The following is a 16214-nucleotide window of genomic DNA, read 5'->3' on the forward strand; positions in this document are numbered from 1 at the left end:
ATGTCTGAACACGGAGCTAAAACTCCTCTGTATGTGGAGTGGTGCTGGTACGTCGTGCCTCATTCACACGGCGGCCACTAGGTGGTGCTCTTACACATCATTACCGCAGCTGTTCTCCAGCAGGGCGGCGCCTCACAGCACGGCTGGCCCTGAACCCCCCTGTGTGTCTATTATTGGCCATTGCGCCCCCATTATGCTGCACATTACATATAGCGGACCCCCATTATGCTGCACATTACATATAGCGGACCCCCATTATGCTGCACATTACATATAGCAGACCCCCATTATGCTGCACATTACATATAGCAGACCCCCATTATGCTGCACATTACATATAGCAGACCCCCATCATACTCAGGGCATATACCGTATATAATTTACATCTATACAGAGAGGCCTCACACTTTGGGGTCAGTGGACATTGGTCACATCGATGTAGCTTCACCAGACTCTTATATAGCGGTGTAATGGTCTAATCAGAGCGCACCCATCCCCCGGGGTCATCACTGGGGACTTTCAGCTTGTAAATAATTGTTTTGCGTCATTCATCACTAATTTATCGTCCGTGTTACTCCTCCTCGTCCTGTGCTTATGGGGTCTTTGTTTTTAGACTCTTCTTTATTTATGTGTAACCCGATTCATCCATAATCACATCACCAGGTTTATGTTAATGTTTTCTGCCTCCATGTCTGATCCAGAACTCCAAATTCTCCCCTCCATTTCATGCAGACGGAGATAAAAAAGATCCTGTCTGCAGCCACCACTAGGGGGAGCTCCCTATATACAGAGATACATGATAAGATCCTGTCTGCAGCCACCACTAGGGGGAGCTCCCTGTATACAGAGATACATGATAAGATCCTGTCTGCAGCCACCACTAGGGGGAGCTCCCTTTATACAGAGATACATGATAAGATCCTGTCTGCAGCCACCACTAGAGGGAGCTCCCTGTATACAGAGATACATGATAAGACCCTGTCTGCAGCCACCACTAGGGGAAGCTCCCTGTATACAGAGATACATGATAAGATCCTGTCTGCAGCCTCCACTAGGGGGAGCTCCCTGTATACAGAGATACATGATAAGATCCTGTCTGCAGCCACCACTAGGGGAAGCTCCCTGTATACAGAGATACATGATAAGATCCTGTCTGCAGTCACCACTAGGGGGAGCTCCCTGTATACAGAGATACATGATAAGATCCTGTCTGCAGCCACCACCAGGGGGAGCTCCCTGTATACAGAGATACATGATAACATCCTGTCTGCAGCCACCACTAGGGGGAGCTCCCTGTATACAGAGATACATGATAAGATCCTGTCTGCAGCCACCACTAGGGGGAGCTCCCTGTATACAGAGATACATGATAAGATGCTGTCTGCAGCCACCACTAGGGGGAGCTCCCTGTATACAGAGATACATAAGATCCTGTCTGCAGCCACCACTAGGGGGAGCTCCCTGTATACAGAGATACATGATAAGATCCTGTCTGCAGTCACCACTAGGGAGGATCCCTGTATACAGAGATACATGATAAGATCCTGTCTGCAGTCACCACTAGGGGGGATCCCTGTATACAGAGATACATGATAAGATCCTGTCTGCAGCCACCACTAGGGGGAGCTCCCTGTATACAGAGATACATGATAAGATCCTGTCTGCAGCCACCACTAGGGGGAGCTCCCTGTATACAGAGATACACGATAAGATCCTGTCTGCAGCCACCACTAGGGGAGCTCCCTGTATACAGAGATACATGATGAGATCCTGTCTGCAGCCACCACTAGGGGAGCTCCCTGTATACAGAGATACATGATAAGATCCTGTCTGCAGCCACCACTAGGGGGAGCTCCCTGTATACAGAGATACATGATAAGTTCCTGTCTGCAGCCACCACTAGGGGGAGCTATCTGTATACAGAGATACATGATGAGATCCTGTCTGCAGCCACCACTAGGGGGAGCTCCCTGTATACAGAGATACATGATAAGATCCTGTCTGCAGCCACCACTAGGGGGAGCTCCCTGTATACAGAGATACATGATAAGATCCTGTCTGCAGCCACCACTAGGGGGAGCTCCCTGTATACAGATATGGTTGCTGCAGACAGGATCTTATGTATCTCTGTATACAGGGAGCTCCCCCTAGTGGTGGCTGCAGAGACTCTCCTGCTTCAGGAAAAAAAATCCTTAGATCCTTATCCAGATATATAATTGATGAGCAGTATTATTGGATAATGTTCACACTAATATCTTGCTGTTTTACTCTAGTCACATCCAGAGCTGCGTTTACAGTCTTCTGTGCTGTATGACATACAGTGTGGAGATGATGGGAGTGATTGTGCAGCGTCTCATCTGTACTGTCTGCACAATGTGTTGCATGATGTGCTCTGTTCTCCTTCTCTGGCGCTTTCTTCATCTCTTCTGTCTCCCACTCCTCTCCCAGGGGCCCATGTATTTTTTTTTTTTTTTTCAAGGACCCCAAATGTCTTTTCTCCTCTCTACTTATTCCTTTGATCCCGTCCTCTGTCCCGTCCTCTGTCCCGTCCTCTGTCCCGTCCTCTGTCCCGTCCTCTGTCCCGTCCTCTGTCCCGTCCTCTGTCCCGTCCTCTGTCCCGTCCTCTGTCCCGTCCTCTGTCCCGTCCTCTGTCCCGTCCTCTGTCCCGTCCTCTGTCCCGTCCTCTGTCCCGTCCTCTGTCCCGTCCTCTGTCCCGTCCTCTGTCCCGTCCTCTGTCCCGTCCTCTGTCCCGTCCTCTGTCCCGTCCTCTGTCCCGTCCTCTGTCCCGTCCTCTGTCCCGTCCTCTGTCCCGTCCTCTGTCCCGTCCTCTGTCCCGTCCTCTGTCCCGTCCTCTGTCCCGTCCTCTGTCCCGTCCTCTGTCCCGTCCGTCACTCCATTAACCCTTTCACATATGCTCTGTCTTTCACTTTTTCTGTTGTCAATGCAATAACTCTCTTCACAATTCCTTGTTGTAGACTATTGGGGAGAGTCTTATTACAGTGACCTCATCGATTTGCACCTGGGTGGTATGTATGCCCAAATCACACCCCAGTACTAACCCACCTACAATCCACCTATTACACTTCCCTGACCCCCCAAAAGCCCCCCCCCCCCCAACCCCGGCTCCTAAATCCTGAAACAAGAAGAAGAAACTGTAATAATATCACCTAATATGTAATATCCTGGTGTAATGTATGAGCCGTGTATCTAATCCTCTCCTGTGTGATACTGTCTGCTGAGCTGTGTATCTAATCCTCTCCTGTGTGATACTGACTGCTGAGCTGTGTATCTAATCCTCTCCTGTGTGATACTGACTGCTGAGCTGTGTATCTAATCCTCTCCTGTGTGATACTGACTGCTGAGCTGTGTATCTAATCCTCTCCTGTGTGATACTGACTGCTGAGCTGTGTATCTAATCCTCTCCTGTGTGATACTGTCTGCTGAGCTGTGTATCTAATCCTCTCCTGTGTGATACTGTCTGCTGAGCTGTATCTAATCCTCTCCTGTGTGATACTGTCTGCTGAGCGGTGTATCTAATCCTCTCCTGTGTAATACTGTCTGCTGAGCTGTGTATCTAATCCTCTCCTGTGTGATACTGTCTGAGCTGTATCTAATCCTCTCCTGTGTGATACTGTCTGCTGAGCTGTGTATCTAATCCTCTCCTGTGTGATACTGTCTGCTGAGCTGTGTATCTAATCCTCTCCTGTGTGATACTGTCTGCTGAGCTGTATCTAATCCTCTCCTGTGTGATACTGTCTGCTGAGCTGTGTATCTAATCCTCTCCTGTGTGATACTGTCTGCTGAGCTGTGTATCTAATCCTCTCCTGTGTGATACTGTCTGCTGAGCCGTGTATCTAATCCTCTCGTGTGATACTGTCTGCTGAGCCGTGTATCTAATCCTCTCCTGTGTGATACTGTCTGCTGAGCGGTGTATCTAATCCTCTCCTGTGTGATACTGTCTGCTGAGCGGTGTATCTAATCCTCTCCTGTGTATCTAATCCTCTCCTGTGTGATACTGTCTGCTGAGCCGTGTATCTAATCCTCTCCTGTGTGATACTATCTGCTGAGCTATGTATCTAATCCTCTCCTGTGTGATACTGTCTGCTGAGCTGCTTGTGGAGTCTGGTGGGAGGGGACTGAGGCTGGAGGATGGGGATGCAGAGGGGGTAGTAGGGTCTGGAGGAGAAGGGGTCTGGAGGAAGGAAGGGGGGGGGGGGGGCGGAGGGGTCTGAAGGAAGGGGGGGGGGGGGGCGGAGGGGTCTGAAGGAAGGGGGGGGGGGCAGAGGGGTCTGGAGGAAGGAAGGGGGGGGGCAGAGGGGTCTGGAGGAAGGAAGGGGGGGGCAGAGGGGTCTGGAGGAAGGAAGGGGGGGGCAGAGGGGTCTGGAGGAAGGAAGGGGGGGGGCAGAGGGGTCTGGAGGAAGGAAGGGGGGGGCAGAGGGGTCTGGAGGAAGGAAGGGGTAGGCAGAGGGGTCTGGAGGAAGGAAGGGGGGGGCAGAGGGGTCTGGAGGAAGGAAGGGGGGGGCAGAGGGGTCTGGAGGAAGGAAGGGGGGAGGCAGAGGGGTCTGGAGGAAGGAAGGGGGAGGCAGAGGGGTCTGGAGGAAGGAAGGGGGAGGCAGAGGGGTCTGGAGGAAGGAGGGGGGGGGCAGAGGGGTCTGGAGGAAGGGGGGAGGGCAGAGGGGTCTGGAGGGAGGGGGTTGGAGGGGCAGAGGGGTCTGGAGGGAGGGGGTTGGAGGGGCAGAGGGGTCTGGAGGGAGGGGGTTGGAGGGGCAGAGGGGTCTGGAGGGAGGGGGTTGGAGGGGCAGAGGGGTCTGGAGGGAGGGGGTTGGAGGGGCAGAGGGGTCTGGAGGGAGGGGGTTGGAGGGGCAGAGGGGTCTGGAGGGAGGGGGTTGGAGGAGCAGAGGAGTCTGGAGGGAGGGGTTGGAGGGTTCTGTAAGATGGCACATGTAGTGGTCTAGAGGTGGGGGGACAGAGGGTTCTGGAGGAGGGGAACATGAGGGGTGTTGATGAAGGGGGGGGTTCTGGAGGAAGGGGGGGGCAGAGGGTTCTGGAGGAGGGGGATGGCTCTCCCTGAGTGATTACAGGGGAGGACTGTGAGGTTTTGGGCAGATTAACACCCTGATAGTCCTGCACCGTCCTGTGGCTTTGGTTGGATGGTCACTCCTCACCGGTGACTGAACCCTTTGGTGCTTCATACATGGGATTCTAGAGCTGGTGGAGCCGCCGCACACTCGAGGTTTTGGCCACTATATCTTTTTATTTTTTTTTCTTAAATTTCCCTCTCGTCTCAGTGAGCACTTGTACAGTCCGGTGTTGTACCTGGCGCGGCCTGCAGGTGGAGCTTGTACAGTCCGATGTTGTACCTGGCGCGGCCTGCAGGTGGAGCTTGTGTTGTACCTGGCGTGGCCTGCAGGTGGAGCTTGTGCAGTCCGGTGTTGTACCTGGCGTGGCCTGCAGGTGGATCTTGTGCAGTCCGGTGTTGTACCTGGCGTGGCCTGCAGGTGGAGCTTGTGCAGTCCGGTGTTGTACCTGGCGTGGCCTGCAGGTGGATCTTGTGCAGTCCGGTGTTGTACCTGGCGCGGCCTGCAGGTGGAGCTTGTGCAGTCCGGTGTTGTACCTGGCGTGGCCTGCAGGTGGATCTTGTGCAGTCCGGTGTTGTACCTGGCGCGGCCTGCAGGTGGAGCTTGTACAGTCCGGTGTTGTACCTGGCGCGGCCTGCAGGTGGATCTTGTACAGTCCGGGGTTGTACCTGGCGTGGCCTGCAGGTGGATCTTGTAGTCCGGTGTTGTACCCGGCTCAGCCTGCAGGTGTCGCTGCTGAGCAATGATGGTGACTGCTGGGGCTGCTGTAGACTTTTCAGCATTGATCACTGTAATTAGGGGGTCGGTGCTGGCTCTGGTCCGGCCCTGCCCGGGGGGGGGTCAGTGCTAGCTCTGGTCCGGCCCTGCCCGGGGGGGGGTCAGTGCTGGCTCTGGTCCGGCCCTGCCCGGGGGGGTCAGTGCTGGCTCTGGTCCGGCCCTGCCCGGGGGGGGTCGGTGCTGGCTCTGGTCCGGCCCTGCCCGGGGGGGGTCGGTGCTGGCTCTGGTCCGGCCCTGCCCGGGGGGGTCGGTGCTGGCTGTGGTCCGGCCCTGCCCGGGGAAGTCGGTGCTGGCTCTGGTCCGGCCCTGCGGGGGGGGGGGGGTGTTGTGTGCTGTGACCCGGTTTGGGGTCTATTTTCCTACATTTTCTTCTTGCTGTTTCCTGCTCTCACTCTTTGTACTTTCTTCCCCTGTTTTGTCCGTCCCCCCCTCATCGCCCCTCCCCCGCCGCTCTGTTTTTCTGCCTCCACCATCTATTTGCCCCCATATGTCATTCTCTCAAGTTGATCCCATTGTGGGGACTCCGCGCCGCAGACCCATCTCCTTCTGCCCCTGCTGTGTCCACGAAGGTAACGTAGCTCCGCGTCCAGGCTGCCGGCCAGGTTATCAGTGTGAGACCCCCGCGCCCCCCGATCCTCCCCTGGCTGCTGTGTGCACGATCTCTGCATGACCGGCTTCTCATCCCAGGATGCCCCCAGACTCGGGACCCCCCATGTCACCCCTCGGGGGTCTCCCTGCTTCTCTGTGGTTGTGTCTCCGCCTCCTCGTTTATCATTTTCTTTTCATTCTTAATTTTGATTTTTTTAAAAAAAAAATCCAAATTTTGTTCAATTATCCCCGATGGCGATTCTGTGGCCCCCGCTCCTGTGCAGTTTTCTGGGGGGATTCATCGGCCCAGGGATTGGGGGTTGTTGTGATTTTTCGGTCTCCCCAGTGGTGACGCCTCCGGTGTCCGAGGCGCGAGGCTTCCCGATGATTGCGGCTCTTGTATTCGGCGACTGTCACCGTGCAGGACCCGGACCCCGATGCGTTGTGCCCCTGAGCTGGACCCTCTGTTCTCCTGTACGGACCCCCTCAGTAGTGCCCCCCCCTCTGCTCGCTCCATGTTTGGCTGTGTCTTTTTTTTCTTTGCTCCATCCCGTTTTTCCTCCGGTCGCTGATTCCAGACGATGAACGTTCTGCGTCTGTTACAGGAATGGGCAAGAAAGACGACCCCAAACTGATGCAGGAATGGTTCCGCCTCGTGCAGGAGAAGAACGCGCTGGTCCGATACGAGTCCGAGCTCATGATCTTGTGAGTTTAGATACCTGTGGATGTAACGCTGTATCTAATCCTCTCCTGTGTGATACTGTCTGCTGAGCCGTGTATCTAATCCTCTCCTGTGTGATACTGTCTGCTGAGCTGTGTATCTAATCCTATCCTGTGTGATACTGTCTGCTGAGCCGTGTATCTAATCCTCTCCTGTGTGATACTGTCTGCTGAGCTGTGTATCTAATCCTCTCCTGTGTGATACTGTCTGCTGAGCTGTGTATCTAATCCTCTCCTGTGTGATACTGTCTGCTGAGCTGTGTATCTAATCCTCTCCTGTGTAATACTGTCTGCTGAGCTGTGTATCTAATCCTCTCCTGTGTGATACTGTCTGCTGAGCTGTTTATCTAATCCTCTCCTGTGTGATACTGTCTGCTGAGCTGTGTATCTAATCCTATCCTGTGGGATACTGTCTGCTGAGCTGTGTATCTAATACTATCCTGTGGGATACTGTCTGCTGAGCTGTGTATCTAATCCTCTCCTGTGTGATACTGTCTGCTGAGCTGTGTATCTAATCCTCTCCTGTGTGATACTGTCTGCTGAGCTGTTTATCTAATACTCTCCTGTGTAATACTGTCTGCTGAGCTGTGTATCTAATCCTATCCTGTGGGATACTGTCTGCTGAGCTGTGTATCTAATACTATCCTGTGGGATACTGTCTGCTGAGCTGTGTATCTAATCCTCTCCTGTGTAATACTGTCTGCTGAGCTGTGTATCTAATCCTCTCCTGTGTGATACTGTCTGCTGAGCTGTGTATCTAATCCTGTCCTGTGTGATACTGTCTGCTGAGCTGTGTATCTAATCCTCTCCTGTGTGATACTGTCTGCTGAGCTGTGTATCTAATCCTGTCCTGTGTGATACTGTCTGCTGAGCCGTGTATCTAATCCTGTCCTGTGTGATACTGTCTGCTGAGCCGTGTATCTAATCCTCTCCTGGGCGTTCTGATTCCTTCGCCCTTGTGTCCTCAGCGCCCGGGAGCTGGAGCTTGAGGACCGGCAGAGTCGCCTTCAGCAGGAGCTGCGGGAGCGGATGGCGGTGGAGGGTGAGTGGCCGATCCTTCATGTGCATGTGACGCCCCCCGGCAGAGAGGATTCTGGGAATGAGTTGTGTTGCTCGGCGCAGGCGGATCTTGGGCCGGACGTCTGCGCTTTATCCTCAGAGCGGAGCCCTGGGATTAATTCTGTGGTTTAGAGGCGGGGCTTAGCGAGGCCACGCCTCTTCCTGCGTTTCCCACATTGCAGTAAAGCGCTCTGTTGCATTTCACAGACCAGCTGAAGAGCGAGCAGGAGCTGACGGACGAGAAGCAGATCCTGAACGAGATGCTGGACGTGGTGGAGCAGCGGGATGCGCTGGTGGCGCTGCTGGAGGAGCAGAGGCTGCGCGAGAAGGAGGAGGACAAGGACTTGGAGGAGGTCATGTTATCCAAAGGCTACAACCTGAACTGGTCCTGAGGCTCCTCCGCAGCGGAGACCCCTCCTTATGAGGAGGGGGTGGCGTGTCTTACACATGGCGGTCAGCCGCGGGCTGCGCTCCTTCCCGTTAACCCTCGCACAGCACTTCACAGTGCGCAGATAACGGAGGCAAAGTTTCCCGTCTAATGGACGTGATTTTTTTTTTTTCGCATACAGTTCACCACTGAGCAGACGTTCAGAGCCGCGGCCTCTATTCAGGTTTACAATCCACGGGACCCTCGCCCCCCAAAGCGGGAAAGTGAGCGCTCACTTGCAGTTGGGGGCTTTGGCCACTAGGTGGCTCCTCAGTCGTCCCCTCCAGAGAAGATTTTAAAGGAATGTCGCTTTTTATTGTACGGCGTCTGGGGGGGGGACGTGACCGCGTTTATAGGGGCCAGCGCCGAAATCCCCCCCCCCCCCCCCGACTACGGCAGCGTCGTCATAGATTGTATCCGGCGTGAATGATGAGAGGAGCAGTGCGATATCGCTCAGGCCACGCCGGCTCTTAAAGGCACCTCCACCACGTTTTTTAATCTTGTATTCGCTCTTTCACGACACAATGGGTTAAATGACGTCGCACAATGGATCACACCTTTTTTTTTTTTTTTTTTTTTTTATCCCTCGAAATGTCGGGGTCAGCTGCCCATATCAGCCAATCATATTCCACCTTTTCCAGCACAGGAAATGAATGCTGGCTCCTGACTGGTCACCACGAGCAGCTCCTCTGTTTAGTTTTCTGTCTCAGCCAATAATAATTGTCCTCGCTGTGTCGGAGTTTCCCATTGGTCTTTTTAAATGTGGCTGAAATATCTGGGAATTTGAGCAATACCGCGGAATGTCACATGGCGAGTCTCGTTCTTAAAGGGGCGGCTCTTTTTTTTTGTTTTTATATAAGCCTGCTGCATTGTATGATACGACTGAATGTCTTCACGTCTGAGGCTGCGACACTTTTCTATTTTATGTTACATAGCAGACATTGATTGTGCCGCGGACGGTCGTCCCGGTGACCTGCTGTCAGTTTACCGCTCACCGGTGGTTTCGGGGCCATCACTGCCGCCATCACTAAGCTTCCGAACAATACTATAGGGTCAAGAATCAGGAATGTTAACCCCCCTCAATATGGCGGACAGCAGCGCTTGAAAAGTGCTGACGTTAACCTGTTCACACCCTGTGCGTAACCCTAGACAGAGAAATCGGACCTCATCGGATCTCTGCTGGAGCCATTACTTGTGGATACCGGCTCTTTAAAACTTAAAGGGGTTTAAACAGAATGTTATATGTAAAAAAAAAAAAAAAAAATCTGACTCTCAGAAAGCGCAGGAGAAGATATGGAAGAAAACGCTGCGCTAAGGCGTCTGTACAAGTATTGCCCATATCAACCAATCACAGCGTATCTTTCATTATCATTTTACCAGAGCAACCAATCAGTTCAGCTTTCACTTCTACCAGAGCAACCAATCACTGCACAGTTTAAATTTTTCCACCGCAGCTTTAGACGTGATTGGTTGTTATCGGCAGCAACTTTGTGTGACCTGAGAGTCGGCTGCTTCTTGACTCCCCATAGGAATCACAGTGAGGCCGCCCTCACCCGGCTATAGGGTGAGGGTTCCTCTCGGCTATAGGGTGGGGGTTCCTCTCGGCTATGGGGTGGGGGTTCCTCTCGGCTATGGGGTGGGGGTTCCTCTCGGCTATGGGGCGGGGGTTCCTCTCGGCTATGGGGCGGGGGTTCCTCTCGGCTATGGGGCGGGGGTTCCTCTCGGCTATGGGGCGGGGGTTCCTCTCGGCTATGGGGCGGGGGTTCCTCTCGGCTATGGGGCGGGGGTTCCTCTCGGCTATGGGGCGGGGGTTCCTCTCGGCTATGGGGCGGGGGTTCCTCTCGGCTATGGGGCGGGGGTTCCTCTCGGCTATGGGGCGGGGGTTCCTCTCGGCTATGGGGCGGGGGTTCCTCTCGGCTATGGGGCGGGGGTTCCTCTCGGCTATGGGGCGGGGGTTCCTCTCGGCTATGGGGCGGGGGTTCCTCTCGGCTATGGGGCGGGGGTTCCTCTCGGCTATGGGGCGGGGGTTCCTCTCGGCTATGGGGCGGGGGTTCCTCTCGGCTATGGGGCGGGGGTTCCTCTCGGCTATGGGGCGGGGGTTCCTCTCGGCTATGGGGCGGGGGTTCCTCTCGGCTATGGGGCGGGGCTTCCTCTCGGCTATGGGGCGGGGCTTCCTCTCGGCTATGGGGCGGGGCTTCCTCTCGGCTATGGGGCGGGGCTTCCTCTCTCGCCTGGCTATGGGGCGGGGGGACCTCTCTCTCGCCTGGCTATGGGGCGGGGGGACCTCTCTCTCGCCTGGCTATGGGGCGGGGGGACCTCTCTCTCGCCTGGCTATGGGGCGGGGGGACCTCTCTCTCGCCTGGCTATGGGGCGGGGGGACCTCTCTCTCGCCTGGCTATGGGGCGGGGGGACCTCTCTCTCGCCTGGCTATGGGGCGGGGGGACCTCTCTCTCGCCTGGCTATGGGGCGGGGGGACCTCTCTCTCGCCTGGCTATGGGGCGGGGGGACCTCTCTCTCGCCTGGCTATGGGGCGGGGGGACCTCTCTCTCGCCTGGCTATGGGGCGGGGGGACCTCTCTCTCGCCTGGCTATGGGGCGGGGGTTCCTCTCTCTCGCCTGGCTATGGGGCGGGGGTTCCTCTCTCTCGCCTGGCTATGGGGCGGGGGTTCCTCTCTCTCGCCTGGCTATGGGGCGGGGGTTCCTCTCTCTCGCCTGGCTATGGGGCGGGGGTTCCTCTCTGCCCCGGCTATAGGGCGCCGCCATTTACCAGAGAATCCACTCGGTAGTTTTTTTTTTTTTTTTTAATTTAATTCTTAAAAGGAGATTTTTGGCGGTGACCCCACGAGTCGTCAGCGCTTCATGTGGTAACTGACAAAATGTGTCCATGTGTACAACTCGAGGTCGTCTCCTCATATGGAGGGGGCGCTATAGACAAAACTGCTACTGATGTAAAGGGGGCGGAGTCTGACACCAGGCTCCGCCCACATGGGGTATAACACAATTATACATTTCGCCCCGTTATTAATGTCCGCGCTGTGGGGGGATCGGGGCCGTCGCTGTGAGTCCTAATTTGCAGAGAGAAACCATGGATTACACCGAGGAGGCGGTAATGGTCTCATCCGTCCCCGGCCGCCTCCGTCCTGAGCCGCGATTGGGTGATTTGTCGCTTGTTCTTCTGTGGGTCACATTCGGAAGCCATGACACCTGCTGCTGTGCACAACCCCCGACCACCCACAGGGGTCTGTCCTCCATGGTCCTTCTTGTAGGCGGAGGAGGGCGATAGTGACCCGTCTGGGCACCCGGTCACTCGTCGGTGCCCCTCTGCCTCAGTGCCCGGGCGGGCGTTATCAGGCTCCTCCTCTTCTGGGTCTCTGCGCCCGGAGATTTGCGCAGACACTGTTATCACTTTGTTTTTTTTGTTATTAACTTATTTTTTAATACTTGAAAGAAGAGATTTGCTGTTTTATATATAAAAGGTTCAGAAGTGAAATCTGTGTCCTGTCTCTTTAAATATCTACTGATGTCTGAAGGTGGGATCTGCTCCCTGCCATTAGTGTTACTGCTGTAGAGTCCCTATGACAACACTTCCTGTTTGCCTGGAACAATAAGCTAAATAAATGAATGTGATACATTCCCATTAAAGAAAGCTGATAACAGGGAGTAAGGGTATCATCACACTTTTGCGACGCTCCAGTGATCCCACCAGCGATTTGACCCAGTCAGGATCACTGGTGCGTCGCGACATGGTCTCACCAGTGACCAGCCACCAGCGACCCGTGGAAGCGATGCTGCGCTTGGTAACTAAGGTAAATATCGGGTAACCAAGCGCTTGGTTACCCGATATTTACCTTGGTTACCAGCACACACCGCTTAGCGCTGGCTCACTGCACTCCTAGCCAGAGTACACATCAGGTTAATAAGCAAACCGCTTTGCTTATTTACCCGATGTGTACTCTGGCTGTGTGCAGGGAGCCGGCACTGGCAGCCTGGGAGCGGCGGATGCTAGTAACCAAGGTAAATATCGGGTAACCAAGCCAAGCCCTTCGTTTGGTTACCCGATATTTACCTTGGTTACAGCTTACTGCAGCTGCCAGATGCCGGCTCCTGCTCCCTGCACATGCAGATCGTTGCTCTCTCGCTGTCACACACAGCGGGAGAGCAAGGTCAAAAAAATGAACCAGCACTGTGTGTAAAGGTACCGTCACACTAAGCAACTTACCAGCGATCCCAACAACGATAGGGATCGCTGGTAAGTTGCTAGGAGGTTGCTGGTGAGCTGTCACACTGCGACGCTCCAGCGATCCCACCAGCAACCTGACCTGGCAGGGATCGCTGGAGCGTCGCTACACGAGTTGCTGGTGAGCTCACCAGTGACCAGCCCCCAGCGCCGCGTGGAAGATGCTGCGCTTGGTAACTAAGGTAAATATCGGGTAACCAACCCGATATTTACCTTGGTTACCACCGCACGGAGCTACACGTGCAGAGAGCAGGGAGCAGCGCACACTGAGCGCTGGCTCCTTGCTCTCCTAGTTACAGCACACATCAGGTTAATTAACCCGATGTGTGCTGCAGCTAAATGTGCACAGAGCAGGGAGCAGCGCACAATGCTTAGTGCTGGCTCCTTGCTCTCCTAGTTACAGCACACATCGGGTTAATTAACCCGATGTGTGCTGCAGCTACATGTGCACAGAGCAGGAGCCGGCACTGACAGTGAGAGCGGAGGAGGCTGGTATCGAAGGTAAATATCGGGTAACCAAGGACAGGGCTTCTTGGTTACCCGATGTTTACATTGGTTACCAGCCTCCGCAGAAGCCGGCTCCTGCTGCCTGCACATTTAGTTGTTGCTGTCTCGCTGTCACACACAGCGATCTGTGCTTCACAGCAGGACAGCAACAACTAAAAAATGGCCCAGGACATTCAGCAACAACCAACGACCTCACAGCAGGGGCCACGTTGTTGCTGGATGTCACACACAGCAACATCGCTAGCAACGTCACAAAAGTTGTTCGTTAGCAACATCGCTAGCAACATCGCTGCTTAGTGTGACGGGGCCTTACCGAGCAGCGATCTCACAGCAGGGGCCAGATCACTGCGAGATCGCTAATGAGGTCGCTGCTGCGTCACAAAAACCGTGACTCATCATTGATTTCCTGTGTGTGAAGTACCCCTAATAGAATGTAGTCACCTGTCTGTCGCCTCACCCTTTAATGGCTGATAACAGAGAGTAATAGCTTATAGTTACCTCCCCCAGTACTGGCTGATAACAGAGAGTAATTGTTCTCACCTGTCCTACAACCACCTCCCCCCAGTAATGGCTGATAACAGGGAGTAATAGATTGTACTCACCTGTTCAACAGTCTCCCCTAGTAATGGCTGATAACAGTAATAGATTATTCCTCTGCTCTCCACAGCCTTAAGGGTATGTGCGCACCTTGCTTTTTACCTGCTTTTTTGCTGCTTTTTCTTCTGCGCTGTTTAATGCCAAAATGGATGTGTTCTTCTACCCAAGCAAAGTCTATGGGAATTTGGGTTTCTTGTTCACACTATGTTGTTCAAAATGCTGCCTTTTTGTGGCAGAACTTTGGTCAAAAACTCAGCTTTGCAGTGCAAAACCCAAATGGCAAAAACAATTGACATGTTGCTTCTTTGAAAAGCTGAGTTTTTGACCAAATTTCTGCCACAAAAAGGCTGCATTTTGAACAACATAGTGTGAACAAGAAACCCAAATTCCCATAGACTTTGCTTGGGTAGAAGAACACATCCATTTTGGCATTAAACAGCGCAGAAGAAAAAGCAGCAAAAAAGCAGGTAAAAAGCAATGTGCGCACATACCCTAAAGATCTGAAGTCTAATACTTAAAGGGGTTGTTTAAAAGTCATCACCTGAGCCCAGAAAAGCCGAATGATGCTGATCACTGGGGGTTCGACAGCTGAGCCCCCCACTGCTGTAGAGGTGGCATTACAGCCCACTGCCCGGAGCACCATGGATGTGTGACAGCAGCAGACGCCATACTCTGTCCCTGGACAATCCCTCGAACTGTGATTTGTGTTTTTGTTATTTTATTTCTTTTTTGGGTGCACGTGACAATCAGGGAAAAACCTGCCTGGTCCGGTCTCTCCCCTCCCGCCGTGGCCCGGTGTCTCTCCCCTCCCGCCGTGGCCCGGTGTCTCTCCCCTCCCGCCGTGGCCCGGTGTCTCTCCCCTCCCGCCGGTGCCCAGGACCACACCAGATGTTTTCAAAGAAATGACAGATGAGAAAAGTGATACCTCCAGAGCGGCGCTCACAGCGAGGAGTGGGGGCAGGGAGCCACGGAGAAGAGTCCGAACCATGCTGGGACCGACCGCGTCCAGTGCCTCCCCTCTGCTTCATTTATGAACGGCTCTGGCAGAGTTTGCACCTGTACAGTTTTCGGGAGACCCTGGGTGTGGCACTCACCGATCATCGCCGTGACGCGGAGCTGCCGGGGGGATTACCGATCTGCAGACTCCTGTCTACATTGGACCGGGACTTGTTTCCTGCCGACTGTTGCTCACATCGCCGCGGTCCTCTTCATGAGGTGCAGCCTCCTCTGAGCCTCCATCATTGAGCCTCTTAGATACTGTCACAAATATACCAAGGAAGTGACGGCCACGAGCAAAGACGTCTGTCCCTGCTGCGGCCTTCAGAATAAGCCGTCCTGTGTGTACAGAGGGAATAGCACGATGCCTGGCCATTATCGGACAGCATGCAGCCTTCACATTAACCCTCTCTATCAATTGTCTCTGAGCTGGTGGGGTAATCTCACTTCCAAGATGTCTCCCATACACAGCACACACACAAACATGAGGGACTCCTGCTCCCCGGTCTATGTAACAGATGGTCAGAAGCAGCAGCATGGAGGACATTATACAGCAGCACTGAGCAGTGCAGCTGTGACTCCAGCTCTGAGGAAGGATGGACACAATAGAAAGCAGCATAGGGAGCATTATACATCAGTACTGAGCAGTGTGGCTATGATTTCAGCTCTGGGGAAGATTATACACTTAATAGAAAGGAGTATAGGGAGCATTATACATCAGTACTGAGCAGTGTGGCTATGATTTCAGCTCTGGGGAAGATTATACACTTAATAGAAAGGAGTATAGGGAGCATTATACATCAGTACTGAGCAGTGTGGCTATGATTTCAGCTCTGGTGAAGATTATACACTTAATAGAAAGGAGTATAGAGAGCATTATACATCAGTACTGAGCAGTGTGGCTATGATTTCAGCTCTGGGGAAGATTATACACTTAATAGAAAGGAGTATAGGGAGCATTATACATCACTACTGAGCAGTGTGGCTATGATTTCAGCTCTGGGGAAGATTATACACTTAATAGAAAGGAGTATAGGGAGCATTATACATCACTACTGAGGAGTGTGGCTATGATTTCAGCTCTGGGGAAGATTATACACTTAATAGAAAGGAGTATAGGGAGCATTATACATCAGTACTGAGGAGTGTGGCTATGATTTCAGCTCTGGGGAAGATTATACACTTAATAGAAAGCAGCATAGGGAGCATTATACATCAGTACTGAACAC

At 53.6% G+C, this 16214-nt stretch overlaps 1 protein-coding gene across 1 annotated transcript in view; it reads left to right on the forward strand.

The window, feature by feature from the left end:
- MICAL3 (microtubule associated monooxygenase, calponin and LIM domain containing 3) overlaps positions 1-9228 on the forward strand; it is a 67023-nt gene extending 57795 nt beyond the window's left edge. Inside the window, 5 exon segments of the mRNA XM_075343581.1 lie at positions 2976-3026; positions 6359-6424; positions 7049-7148; positions 8132-8205; positions 8430-9228. Coding sequence (XP_075199696.1) covers positions 2976-3026; positions 6359-6424; positions 7049-7148; positions 8132-8205; positions 8430-8614 — 476 coding nt within the window. The 3' untranslated portion in view covers positions 8615-9228.
- The last annotated feature ends 6986 nt before the right edge of the window (positions 9229-16214 follow it).

The sequence above is a fragment of the Anomaloglossus baeobatrachus genome, chromosome 4, assembly GCF_048569485.1.
Source record: "Anomaloglossus baeobatrachus isolate aAnoBae1 chromosome 4, aAnoBae1.hap1, whole genome shotgun sequence".
NCBI lineage: Eukaryota > Metazoa > Chordata > Amphibia > Anura > Aromobatidae > Anomaloglossus > Anomaloglossus baeobatrachus.